Consider the following 14,485-nt stretch of genomic DNA (forward strand, 5'->3'; position numbering starts at 1 on the left):
CTTCTAACTACGCCTACCCCAGTGTACCTGACCTAAGCCTAATACGTGGGCGGGGATAGAAAGTAGCAGTTTAAGTTAAGTTTGTTTTGCCAAGTGACTGACTCAAGAATTCTCTGGAAGGGGTTATTCAGTTCCGTACCTTGAATCTAGGATGATTGAGGGATGGTATCTCTCATCTTTGGTCTCGATATTCCAGGCTGCCTGCAAGGGCTGCTCGGAAGCGCCGGAGCTGGATTTCTCGGCAGGAGAAAGGCAGCGTCTCGTTCTCAGCGCGTCAGGAAGGCGGGGCAGCGCCAGTGGGCTTCGCTCTCTGCTGGGCTTCGGCAAGTCTCGCTGCTCCGATCTCGTCACCACCGCGTGTGTTTGCTTAAGGCAATATCGGTAATATTTATACCTGTAAGGTGCCGAGATTGACGTAAGGATGGACATAGATACGTCAATAAGGATGTCATACGAGCTGGTCGTTAGCACATTCTTTTACTGAAGTTCTTTGAGAAATCAAAACAATGGCCGCAGGGTTTTTCCCAGGTTGTCATAGGTTTGATTTGTTTTGAGAACTCCGTATGCCTTATCAGGGGCTGGAGGAATATTGCTTTTGCCCAATTAGATGGCAAGCGTTATGACCTAATCAGATAACGCGTTCCTGTGCCGTGGTCTGGCGTAATCAGATAACGGTTTCTGCATCATGGGATGGCTGCTAGTTAACTTGTTAACCAGAATAGGGTCAGGAATAGGGGGATCGATACAGAACCTATAGGAATACATCACAAAAGCAAGGGCAAAAAGCAACGGGGACAGCGGGCAACCCTGCCGGGTGCCACGCCCAAGTGTGAAGACACCGGAGACCTTACCGTTAACAACCACCTGGGCGAGGGGCTTTTCATAAAGAAGCTTCACCCAGGCGATGAATATCGATCCAAACCCAAATTTGGAGAGAGCCGCCCAAAGATAGGGCCATTCTATAGTGTCAAAAGCCATAGTGGCGTCCAAGGAGGCTAAAATGGCCGGCTCCGTAAGAGTCCCAGCTCTCGCGAGAACTCTGTGAAGTCTCCGAAGATTAAGGGCGGTATTCCGATGTGGAATGAAGCCGGATTGATCCGGATGGATCAAATCACTAATCACCGTAATCAACCGATTAGCTAGCAATTTTGCCAGTATTTTGGGTTCGGCATTCAGTAGCGAAATGGGCCGATACGAGGCACAGCGCGGCTTACCCTCCTTGTGGATTACAACGATGGTAGCTAGTCGCTGATCAACGGGGAGGGAGCCAGAATCGAAAGCCTCAAGGAACATACTCCTCAAGTAGGGCGCCATTTTGTCGGGTCGTAGCTTATATAGTTCTATGGGCAGACCGTTAGGACCCAATGCCTTGCTAGAACGAAGTGAGCGTTTGGCAACAGCGACTTCATCTATAGTAAAAGGTGCATCCAGTAGGTCTCTATCATCATCAGAAAGGCGAGATAATGCTATGTCTCGCAACAACAATTGGGAATCCTCCTCGTCCTTATCACTAACCGAGGCGTATACTGTTCGGAAATGGTCAACAAAGCACTCAACAATACCAGCTGGGTCAGTAACACACTCACCATCCGGCCTTTCAATCACAGGGACGACACGATTCACTCTCTCTTTCTTGTCAAGCCACGCAATCAGTTTACCAGCCTTGTCGCCAAGGTCATATATCCTACCCTGTTGCTCTCTAGTCATTGCTTTCGCTGCGTTAGTCACAAGGGCCCTATAATCAGCTTGTTTCAAACTGAGGGAATGCAATTTAGAACGAGTAACATCACCATCAAGATCACTCTCAAGCACAGTTATTTCAGTTTCGATGTGTACAAGTTCCTCACATTTAGCCTTCTTGGAAGCAGCAATCAAAGATAAAGAATGTCCACCAATGACAGTCTTGAAGGCCTCCCACAGTGAAACAGAGGAAGAAACAGATCCCTCATTTTCATCGAAGTAATGGTCAATGGATTTCAGCAATGCAGAGCGGGTTTTAGGATTGCGAAGATACCAGGGATTTATAAGAGCCACTCTACCCTCGCCGCCCACCCCAGCCTCAACACAGAGCCAAAGGGGGGAGTGATCAGAAATGCCCCTGGGAAGCTGACGGATCTCTTTGATGGAGGGTAATTGTGCTGCTGGCAATAAAAAAATAATCTAACCTGGAAAGACTACCATGGGCCCCCGAGTGAAAGGTATATTGTAGCTGCGTAGGGTGCATCAACCTCCAACTATCTATAAGGCCAAAGGTTTCAAGCAGGTCAGCCAGCCACAATTGAGACCTAGCCAAATCCCTAGGAGGATGGCGACCCAAAGTGCCAGAGACCACGGAGTTAAAGTCTCCGCCCAGGATCAGAAGTCCCTCAGGAAGACCCAATAAGAGCCGGCCAATGTCAGCAAAAGTCAGCGTCTGCAGGCACGGAGGGACATACAGTGTGAGTATGGAAAGCGTCCTACCCTCCCATCTACCGGTGAGCGCAGCATAGCGCCCCCTGTCGTCGAGTATTACATCATCAATTTCAAAGGGGAGAGAGGACCGGATAAGGATACCCACTCCTATGGAGCCGGAAGTGAATCCAGAGTGAGCGACAAGTCGGTATCCACGTCTATTCATAGCCTGGCAGGCGTTACCAATTAAATGTGTGTCTCGTAAAAGAACAATATCGGGGGAATGACGTCTAAGGAACTGCAGCACAACCCCTCGTTTTATCCTGTCTCCCAAACCGTTGACATTCCAAGACAGCAGTCTCAACTCACTACCCCCCATCCCCGTGAAAGAAACAGAGCACACCCCTCACAGGACCCAATGATTGAAATGGACGAAAAACAATACGATGCCTTGTGAACAAAAAAACACACGAACACCCCCCCACCAACCTCCAACTTGAACCCGTTACAACGCCCCCCACCCTGCACCCCTGCGTATGACTCAAAAGCCACCCCAACTTGCAGTGTGCCTGTCGCCCTATCATTAAACTAATCTACACAAAGAACCCAGGAGGAGGAAGAGTCCCCTTGCACCCCGCCCACCCTCGGGACGATCCAAAATAGAACAATTATCCAAACTCAGCTGACAAACAGGTGGAGATTTCAGACGTCGGGAACCATAATGTCACTCCTGCTCCGGCGAGCCACCGTCGGCGCCACCGGGGTGCTCAGTTCGATCATCTCTCTTCGGCAAGGAATCCAGCCAATCACTGACACTGTCCGGACGATCAAAGAAAAACGTTTGTTCCTCATATTCGATCCGTAGTCTGGCTGGAAACAACATGGCGTACTTAAGGTCCAAATCGCGCAGCCTTTGCTTCACTCCCCGAAACCCCATTCTCTGCTGCTGAACCAATGGAGTAAAGTCGGGATAGAAGTTCACCGTGGTGTTTTCAAATTCCACAGGGCCGCTCTCCCGAGAAGCCCGAAGGATAGCGTCCCTATCCCGAAAGTGGAAGAGTTTGGCAATAATGGGTCTCGGGGGGGCACCCGGCTTCAGCTTCCCGCCAGGGAATCGATAGGCCTGTTCAACATCGAAGAATTTACTGAGGCCGGCGGGGGCGAGGTGATTCAGGACCAGGTCTTCCACCAAAAGGTCGGTGGCAGCACCCTCGGGATTTTCCGGAACACCTACAATGCGTACATTATTGCGCCGGGCCCCATTTTCAAACTCCTCGAGCCGACGGGCCACCAAGTCCTGTGAAGAACGCAAGTTGCCGATCTCAGTCTGTACTTCCGTGAAATCAGTAGTCAGGCTGGAGGTCTTCAAATCCAACGCCTTGACCCTTTCATTGGTCTTCGCCAGGTCCGCTCTAATCAGCGTGAAATCGACAGCCACCGTATCGATCTTGGAGGCGAGGGCCTTGTACTGTTGTCCCATGGAGGCCTGCATACTGGTGATGGCGCTCATGACGTCTTGAAGTGATACCTCCGTGGGGTCTTCAGGAGTACGGCCAGTACCACTGGGGGATCCCTTAGGATGGGTGTAGCGATCCATCACATTAGTTTGAGTTTGCCCCCCACGGAGAGGCGTTTTCGTCTTGTGCTTCTCAGTGTCAGGTTTGGTGGCCATATTGGGAACAGTGCCCCGGAGGGGCCCTCGAGACCTGGTGAAAATGGCCGATCTCAATGAGGCCAGAAAGTACACGAAATGGGGCCAAAGTAAAGATAATGCCAATAGAGCAGGAGGCCAGGCACTCAGCAGTAGAGCGAAATCAAGCCGGATCCGGAGTAGAACAAAGAGAATGCCAGTCAATCAGAGCCCAGAGTAGGAAAGTGAAACTGAAAATTGAAGCGAGGCCGCCCGGGGAAAGACCCCTCTGGCCGTTGTTGTTCAACTACTCCTCGGCCTGAAGATCAGCAGAGCCCCCGGCACCGTCCCGGGGCAGGCCGTAAAAGTACGAGGCGATGTAAAAGTGGCCCCCGACGTCCGATTTCAATTTTGAAAGAAATATTAAGGTCAGCCGAAGATCGCCTTCAAAAGCCCTTCTTCAGAATCAGGATATGAACAGGATATTTGCGAAGGGCGGCGCGGGTCTCGGGAGCTCTGTGCTCACGCGACCATCATGGATGCCCGCGAAGCTCCTCCTACCTGTTGCATTTTTGACAATTTTGCAACAGGTCATCGACAACTTTTAAAGACTGATTCTTGAACAGCTGCCTGGACCAATGATGTCCACCTGCCTCCACCTCCACTACCAGCAACTCCTACACCATCTTCACCTCCTTGTGCTACGATGGATCAAGCTAGAAGGCCAATCACACCGAAACTAGCGCGCCCACTCCTACAAATTCGGAAGACAAAGATTCTTCAGATTCTATCTTTTGTGATTTGAAGAAAATGGGTAAACTGCCAGATGAAGGGAGTAGTGAAGAGAAGGATGATTATATCATACCAAAGGAAGGTGACAAATCACCCGTCCAGCCAGATTCTCCCCCTGATGACATAACCCGTTTCCATGAGCAGCTAAACGATTTAATCTCCTGATGAGACCTCAGTAGAACAACAATGCTTCCTATATGATTCCAAGAAGTAACCACAGAAAACTATTTGGTCATTACCTATACTGTATTTTGCCTGGTTAATAGGCCTAAAACTGATGAATACCCCAGCTAAAATGCCAGCTGTGGGACCTTGTGCAGAGAAAAAATAAAGGGCACCAGACACAGCTCTGAACTACTTTATGGCACATTTCAAAGTAGACTTTGTTTATAAGTCAGTGATATATTGCAGAGCTAAGAACCACGTCACTCCTTCATCAACACCTCCTGATAGGAATTTCAGACTCATTGATAATTTAGGACATAGAGTAGGTTCCATGGTGGCAATATCAATCAATTCCACAATAACCTTGACGATTTCAGGCTGTTATTATCGCCAACTGTGACATGACATCTCATCCATGACTGACCACATACCTGATTATAGCAGAGAGATCACTAAAGATACAGTCAAAAGAAGTGCAACGTCAGCAGCCATCATTGATGCTACAATTGATGTTTCAAAAGCATACTTTCGGCAGCTTGCAGGAGCAGCTGTATTGAGAAGGCAGGGATGGTTGCGATCTACTTCCTTCCATCCAGAAGCCCAGGTTAAGATACTGGGTATGCTGTTTAATGGAATACCTTTTATTTGGGAAACATGTTGATGAAACTTTGCAAAATATTAGAACTTATGGGGATATGGCATAATGCGTGAGGGCCCTCCAATATTATCGCCTTGGTTTTTCAATTTTTCGTGCCTCATGAAGTTCAGACATACAGAGCAGAATTAAAAAAATGCAGAGGTCAAGACTGTCCGTATTACCATCCATGGCAAGGAGATGACAGGTTTATATAACCAGTAGTAATCACAGACCAAGGTATAGCTGAACTTCTTAACGAAAAAATGAGCTCCTCACAAACACACTTCCAAGACAACCAGAAACTAGCTTGACATTTCGAAGCTACCACCCTAATATCTTCATGTCGAGGATAAGGTAGAGAATTTCCCTGTTTGCCCCGCGCAAGGGAGTCCATAACTTTGAGCATTTGGGTGCAACAGATTGTACACTTAACTCATACCTTGGAGTTCCTCCAGAAACCACCGGACTGCATTCCCAGAAAAGCACATCACTTTCATTTGAGGGAACTGCAACAGGAAATTCTCCTCTTCCTTCTCAAAGGAGCGATAAAGATGGACTCAAAAGCCCAGAGAGAGCTGGGTTTTATTCCAGGTTCTTTCTGATCAGGAAGAAGATAGGCCAATATAAACCTATCATGGACCATAGGGGTCTGAACAAGTTCTTGAAGAAGCAATTATTTTGAATGAAGTCCTCTTGATGATACAGGAAAATGATTCTCTGATATTTCACATGCCAGTACACTGGAATCACAGAACATACCTCTGCTTTGCAGTGGCAGGGTAGCACAACCAATTCAAGGCACCACCTTTGAGCCTTAACCCTCCACCTCAGATGTTTACCAAGTGCCTAGCGCCAGTTGCTGCCTTCCTCAGGTGACAGGGGCACCAAGTGTACCTGTACTTAGACTACTGTTTAGTCAAGGCTCCTTCAAGGGAAGAGGCATAGGTTTCTATGACACTAGGACTAACATTAAATACCAACAAGTCTTCCACAAAAACTGGAACAAAGCTTAAGCGCTTTGGAGCGATACTGAATACACATCTGGGAAAACCTTTCTCTTTGCCAGAAAGACTAATAAAGCTTTGGTTCATGGCAAGGATTTTCGCCACTGAACAGTCGACAGTACAAACCTCTGTTGGGCTTGATGTGATCATGCTTTGGTCTTATACCCTAATGGAGGGTCCAGGTGAGACCCATTCAGCAAGAACTTGACAACTAATGGAATCAAGTTCACAGTACGTGGACGATAAGACAAGACACCTGAAACAAGCACTAGTATGGTGAGAGTTCTCCACAAATCTCAGTGCAGAGCATCCTTTCCACCTTTCATTTCACAGATTGGTGCTCACATCAGATGCCTTCAAAGAGGACTTTGGGGCTCACATTCAAGAACGAGCAATCTGAAGCCTATAGTAAGATGCAAAACAGCAGGTTCATGTCAAAGTCCAGGAGCTTGGGCTATAAGACTTGATCTGCAGCCTTTCCTTTCACGGTTGCAGACCAAGCTGTCCTTATCAGAACAGACAACACTTTATCAATGTTTTACAATGTCAAACCGAGGAAACAAAGTCACAGCCTCTGTGATATGAGGTGCAGGCATTAAGGGACAGGGACATTTCCCACTACATGGACACCACTTTGGAGTGCCTGCCTGGATATCAAAATGGTCAGGTGAACGCACTCAGTTCAGAACTATCAGATTGTTACGAATGGGAGCTCCACCAGGATCAAGTGTGCTTTCTCTTCCACAAATAGTGTTGCCCCCACACTGGACTTGTTTGCCTCCCAGAGCAACAAGACATATCAAGTGTTATGCCAGCACTGTTTCCCAACTAGGGTCCTGGGGCAATGGCTTTTTGATCAAATGGCCCAACGTCTTTGCGTACAATTTTCCACAGTGTTCCCTGATCCCCCGAGTCCTAAAGGAAGCAAAGGTGGAACATTGTACCTGGACTTTCATAGCCCCAGCATGGCCACGCCAGTACTGGTTCACAGAGCTCCTGAATCTATCAATACATTTGTCAATACCATTAAAGATGTATCCCGATCTCTCCAAACTCAGCAGGGAATTTCTGCACCATGGCCTCCAGTCATTGAGCCTGACAGCATGGCACCTGTCGACCTAGAGTTTGGTTATCTAAATCTCACAGCAGAATGTAGAAACATTCTGGCGCAAGCTGAGCACCGCCTATCAGAAGAACAAATAACACCAAATGGAAGCATATCTATGTCTGGTGCAAAAACAAAGAATTTCACACAGTGACAATAACAGCTCAGCAACTGCTTCCATATCTGCTGAGCTTAGCCAAGTGCTTGCCAGTACAAGACCATCTGGCATCAATCTCACAATTTTAAATAAGGTAGCCTAATTCAACCACTTTTTTTTCTCACAGAGAATAATAAAGCAATTCATGAACAGACGTTTCAGAACATGTTCCCCTGTATGACACCCTCCAGTACTCAGGGAGCTTAATACTGTCCTGAGCCAGCTCATGCTGCCGCCATGCGAGATTATCTGCAGAGCGCATTTAAAGTTAATCTGAGGGTAGGCAGTATTTCTCTTGGTGCTCACATCGGTACAGAGAATAGAGGAAAAGCATGCATTTACAGAGAAAGAACATTTTCTCTGCTTCCCTAAGGATAAAGTCATCTTGAACCAATCCAAAGTTTATACATAAGGTCCCTACTGATTGTCACCTGAAAGAGCCTATCATTCTGCGGTCATTTCCCCAAATACCACAACATCAGTAGAAAAGTTGATGTGCACTCCTCAAGTTATAAGTTGACAAGACAAAAGATATTTGATCTTCTGAGAAATTGTTTCTTTCCTTTGGCCACCGAAGCGTATGCCAACCTCTATCCAGACAGGAAAGAGCACATTGGCTATCAGTCTACATTACCTCCTGCCACGACAAGGCAATGTATCCACTGCAGGGTAGAGGGAGGGTTGCCCTAATAGGAGTCTGGCTAATACTGCAGCACTCTGTGATGGTGCGCCTTTGCAAGCCATTCGCCATGCAGCTATCTGGAGGAGCAGGCCCACGTTCGCAAAGCACTATTGCCATGATGATTCCAAAGCTGGTTCGGCAGTGGGACAGACAGTACGTGTTAACCTGTTCAGTGAAGAAGAGCTTACTTCCTGCTTTCTTATATTTATTATGATTGTTATGTGCTGCTTACTATTCTGATTCAAGCATGTGAATATATGAAAGATCCAATTCTGTAGAAGAAATGAGTCACTTATCTGTAACTCCAGTTCTCAAGCGTTGGTATCTTTCATACATTCACTTGAACACTCCCTGCTCAGCGGCTCATTTATTAATATTTTCTCTTAACACTTTGTGCTATGTAATCTGACCTATGGTGGTTTGTATTTGGAATAAGAGATATAGCTCTTCCGCCTCATTGGCTGATGTTCACGTTGTTTCTAATGAGATAGATATGCGACTAAACAAACTGTTGTAGAGACATTTGGCTCTGTTGACTGCGATTTTTAAATGATTCAAAAATTTAAATATATTAAAGATGCCCACACTGGAGAACTGGAGTTACAGGGAACAAACTTCCTGCTTACTGTAATATAGGCACATATGTTCAGAGAAGGAGTCAAATGGTGTCAACACACATTATGCAGTCCTCCCGCCAGGGAGCTTAAGCCACACAGGCTTCTATTGTTAGTTCAATACGATATCAAACTGGTTTCCCATAGTGTCCAATTTTTTCATGGGGAAACAGGGTAATGTTGGTGGAGAACAGAACACAAACACACTCGCACACATAATACTACACACTCACACACAAAAAAAAACCTCTGCACACTCTACTGTAGGCCATGTCATATAAAAAACAAAAATACAAAGGAACCAAGTCACGGCTTCAAGGTTCCAATGTTCCTACTAGCATTGCTTATCAAAAGGTGACTGTGAAGGCCATATTGTGAAGCTTATGATGTGTGAGCAAGTTTCTGTCTCATTGGTATATAGAAACATGCAGTCTTGATATCTGGAGACTGGCTAGAGGGGGTCCATGTAATGTTTTTTTTGCCATAACTTAACTGCCAGTTCAAATAAGTCCCTAAGCTTCCAATTCCAGTTTTGATTAGGCAAGAGTGGGCACCTATGCTAGTGAAGCTTGGCCCACTGAGTGATGATGGCACTAGTAGTATAGCAACACATCTAAACTGAAAAATGAAAACTTGCTACAATGCACATACACAACAGCTGATACATGTAAACTGGCTACCGCTCTCCACTAATATTCTGAAGCTATTGATATAATAGTTAACTTAAACAGTCATTACATTTGTAGCGGTACCCACCTACACACTTTTCAGGATATATATATATATATATATATATATATATATATATATATATATATATATATATATATATATATATATATATATATATATGGTATTTGTATTGCATGACACTAACCAAAAGTCAGCTGAGCACTGTATAGGGTCAAAGGCAAGCATACAGTCAGTCAGCGATATGAGAGGTAACTCGGTCCAAGGAGAGGAAGGGGGTAATGTGCCCTGTTGTAGGGGTTTTTAAGGAGGTGCATCTTCAACTCTTTCCTAAACTGGAACAACATTGGGGCACTCCTGATGGATAAAGAGGTGTTGTTACAGATCCTGGGTACACAGATGGGACGGGCCAGCAGCCTTATTTATTCTTTTTCTTTTTACACATGTTAGTCTCCCATCTGATGGTGTCCTTGCTTCAGGTGTGCAGAAAGTGACTGGAGATACTACAAATTAAGTGGGGTCCTGGTAGTGATGAATTTGTAAATGATGCAGCTGGTTTTGAAGATCGTGCAGGCAGCAAGGTGAGCTAATGGATTTTGATCAGGAAGGCGGTGATGTGATCATATTTCTTCAGGCCCTGAATCATGGATTCTGGACCAATTGTTGGTTCTATAAATTACTATTTCGTAAACCCATTAAAAAAGTTCCGCTGTAGTCCAGTCTACAAATCAGGCTTGCACTGATCAAGGCCTTCCGTGGTAGGAATGGTAGATGGCATACCACACACTTGGCTGGAACGTGTTAATACCTGCCTCTGCCTCAACCTGCTGGCAGTTCTTTACAGTCACAACAGATTTGGAGCATTGAACAGCATTTGAAGCCATGAAATGGAAGACACACAAGAGCACCGATATTAGAGGAAAATACCCTTTTTCTTCATTTAACACCGGTGTACACTTTTTTTTACCCAATCTTGAATTCGCTTTAAGGAGGGAGAATTAAAAATAAAGTTCTCAGCCAGTCTCTCAACTCTCAGCTAATTCCTTTTCTCGAGGTCGTTCATTGATCAAGCTGGGACTCATTTAAGAGAAAATAGAAATTTTCATTCCAAAGTGGTCTTTGATCCAAGGAGTCACATAAAGTACAGCAGCTTACATTTTGTCACAATAACGAAATAGTTTAGGAACTTGTACACACATAATCCACAGAATCACATGGTTTAACCAAGGTCTCCATTAGCACAGAGATGCAAAGCGCATGTGAACTCTTCTTACCTCTGGTTTTTTTAGTAGAAGGCAACCAAGTTCGTAACATGCATACGGCTGAACGTACAGGTTCTTCTGACGGTCCAGCTCATCTTTCACAGCAAGCTGAAAGAACTGTAAGGCAAAGTAAATCTTTGTTTAATAATCTGGATATTGGACAAATAATTATTCTTTACTATTCTGATACATTGCTGGCATTCTGTGTTAAAACAGTAGAACTTACTCACTGTACTGAGAGCTATAGAATACGTGCACAGTCCATTCTTCAAGACTCTTGGGATGCCCAAGACTGGTAGACAAGCAGTATGAAGATAATGTTTTCTCAGCAGATATAGGATGCACCACAATGACAGACACCTTTCATAGCCACAGAATATGAACTCAGTCAAGAGAAGTTACTTGGTCCTTCACACAAAAGGGACGGGGATAGGTACGTAGGTAACTCTTCTGAAGCATACGCTAGAGACTACTTACCCAACAGTTACCACAGCCCAGTCTCCCTTCCTCCACACTTATGAGAATACTGTAAAGCATTTCAGGAGACTGAAAAGTGAAAAGGAACAGCATTCAAGACCAGAAGAAACTGTGGCCTTTGGACGATGTGAACGGGAATAAAACCTTTTTGAAAAGGAATCTAAACCATGAGACAAAAAGTCTTGGACCATAGTCAAGGACAGCAACTGTCTGCCGTTGCAATTAATCTCTTGCCTTCAGATTACAATATCAAACAGAAAATGTTGCATCTGAGCAAGGGAATGCCTGCAGCAGAGGTATCCTGTATAGCCTTTCCAGGAAATAATCCAGTTTACCATTTGTTGGAAGAACCAGGCAAACAAGGCTTCTGGCAACAGTGCAACAACCAAAAGCTTGTCTTATCAGTACTTCTGCCCTCGCAAGCATTTGCAATGCAATAGGTCTCAAATTTACGCAAGTTTAAGCTATTGGCATTGTAAATGACAATGCCTTTTATTTTTGTTTTAAAAACCAAATCATAAATAAAAGGTATTGTCATTTCCAATGCCAATAGCTCAAACTTGCCTAAATGTGGCCCTATTGCATAACAAATGCTTGTTTCGAGTTGGGTGAGCCGCACGTCTCGTTGCGCGTGGCCACCATTATTTAGCATGTATATAAAAAAGTTGAGTAGGGCGAGCCGCATGCGGCGAGACACGTGGCAGCCATTATTTAGCATGTCAATAAAAAATAAATTAGAAAACGAGTTGGGTGAGCCGCCGCAACGAGATGCACGGCTACCCTTATTTAGCATGTAAATAAAAAAAATCCTTGGCATAGCCAATAGGTGGGCACCACGGACAACCGGAGAGAGAGCGGGGGTAAGGTAGGCACCATTGACAAGGGAGGGAGGGAGGCGGGGGTAAAGAAGGCACCACAGACAACGGGAGGGAGGGAGAACGGGGGTAAAGAAGGTATGGACAACGGAGGGGCGGTGGGGGTAAAGAAGGCACGGACAACGAGAGGGAGGTTGGGGGGGTAAAGAAGGCACGGACAACGGAATGGAGGGTGGGGTTGTACAGAAGGCACCACGGACTGAATGTAAGCAAAGCACGTCGTGCCTGCAGTAAGAGAAACTCGATAAAGAAAATAGTGCTTGCAGACTAAATAACAGGTACCGTGTAACAACCGAAGTAAAAGAGCCAGTCACCATGGGAGGTTACAAATTAAGACAAGGCAGTACTAAGGAGGGACTAACAAACCTATTTACGAATCAGAAGCCAGTATTTAGGAAGGACAATGACACAAGCCAATGGCATATATAGGCGGAGAGAGTGGGCGGGGCTTCTATTCCCTACTCCACTGCAAGTCTCACAGGACAGCGCATGCGTGCTAACTCTAGGCTCGACCTGAAAAGTACTATGCCATCAAAAGGGAATAAGGGAGATCCAAGATTGCATTCAAGGATGGACAACAAAAGGTTTTCGAACCCACTCAGGCATACATGCCTGCAATCACATTCAATACAATGTCCTTAGCCTCTTGGTTATGTGGCCCAAGTGGACCCAAGCTGAATGAGGCCAACGACAGCAGAATAATGCACCTCATCAGTAAAGAGCCATGGGAAGGGAACCAGAGATTATAATCCATGGGACTGCTCACAAGAGCAGAGGAGGGTTATTCCAAATTCATGGACTATGTTAATCACATTAGTTAATAGTCTTATACCTGGAACGCCTCTAGGAACCACCTGAACATATGTCAGGATCCTGGAAAGGGCTTCTTGGGGAGACAAGTAGGAGAGTATTCACCCGAAAGAGTGTTAACAAAGGGAAGTAACATTTTCTTCTGATGGATACTTCTAGCAGCAGATCCTCACCTTGCAAATAGATACCAACACAGTACCTTCCCCTATAGTGTTTCTGTGGAATGATTCAGACCAGGAAATCCTGCAGGACAGACAGGGCTAAGTGCCCTTTCCACTGGATTTATTTATTTATTAAAAAGTTTTGTATAGCGCTAGCTGGACCTGGAGGTATCAGAGCGCTTCACACCAGGTACAAGAGGGTGCCTTATCGGCGATGGAAGATTGATATCTGGACAACTCAAGGGGATTTCAAATAACAAAAAAAAGCATACCGATCGTAGTGATTACACGGGTTGGTGGTAATGTGAGCATCCCTTACAGTTCAGGTAGCTTCTAGGAAGAGGGCTTTGAGTAAAGTCTTGAATTTTGGGAAGTGGGCGGTCATTCTGATGTGAGGAGGGATGGCGTTCCATATCCTTGGTGCATTGCCTGCAAAGCATTTACTTAAAGTTTTGCGTTTCCTTGGTTTCAACGTAATGAGAAGAAGTGTGTTGGAGCTTCTGAGGGTCCTGAACTGGCCGGCCCTTTTGAGTTTCGCAGCCAGGTATTCTGGTTTGCCTGTGTGGAGGGCTTTGTGTGTAAGGCATGCTGTTCGAAAGTTGGCTCGCTGTTCAATAGGGAGCCATTTTAGGTCTTTGAGCGCGGGGGAAATGTGTTTGAATTTCTTGGTTCCTGTGACCATTCTGGCCGCGGCATTGAGGGTGGTTTTCAAGGGTCCTAGGTGCGATTTGGCTGAGCTGGTCAGGGCTGCAATTCCATAGTCAATTCTGGAAAGTACCAGTGCTTGAGTGGCCTGTTGAAGGTCCTTGGGAGGCAGGAATGGTTTTATTTTGTAAAGAAGTTTCAGATTGAGGAAAGCGCTTTTGGCGGAGTTTGCGATGTGTTTTTTCATGTTTAGTTTGGGGTCTAAGGTGATACCTAGGGATTTGACTGAGTCTTTTGGCTTGAGGGTGCCATTGAGGGCGTCGAATGCTTTGAGCCATTCTTCAATTTGGGGGTTTTCGTCTCTGTTGGATATGAGTAGAACTTCAGT

At 45.6% G+C, this 14,485-nt stretch overlaps 1 protein-coding gene across 1 annotated transcript in view; it reads right to left on the reverse strand.

The window, feature by feature from the left end:
- Positions 1-14,485, reverse strand: part of TTC39C (tetratricopeptide repeat domain 39C) — a 497,992-nt gene that overhangs the window by 36,555 nt on the left and 446,952 nt on the right. Inside the window, exon 12 of the mRNA XM_078687417.1 lies at positions 11,142-11,246. Within this exon, the coding sequence (XP_078543543.1) occupies positions 11,142-11,246 (105 nt within the window). The remainder of the gene's footprint in view (positions 1-11,141; positions 11,247-14,485) is intronic.

This window comes from Lissotriton helveticus, chromosome 4_1 (assembly GCF_964261635.1).
Source record: "Lissotriton helveticus chromosome 4_1, aLisHel1.1, whole genome shotgun sequence".
NCBI lineage: Eukaryota > Metazoa > Chordata > Amphibia > Caudata > Salamandridae > Lissotriton > Lissotriton helveticus.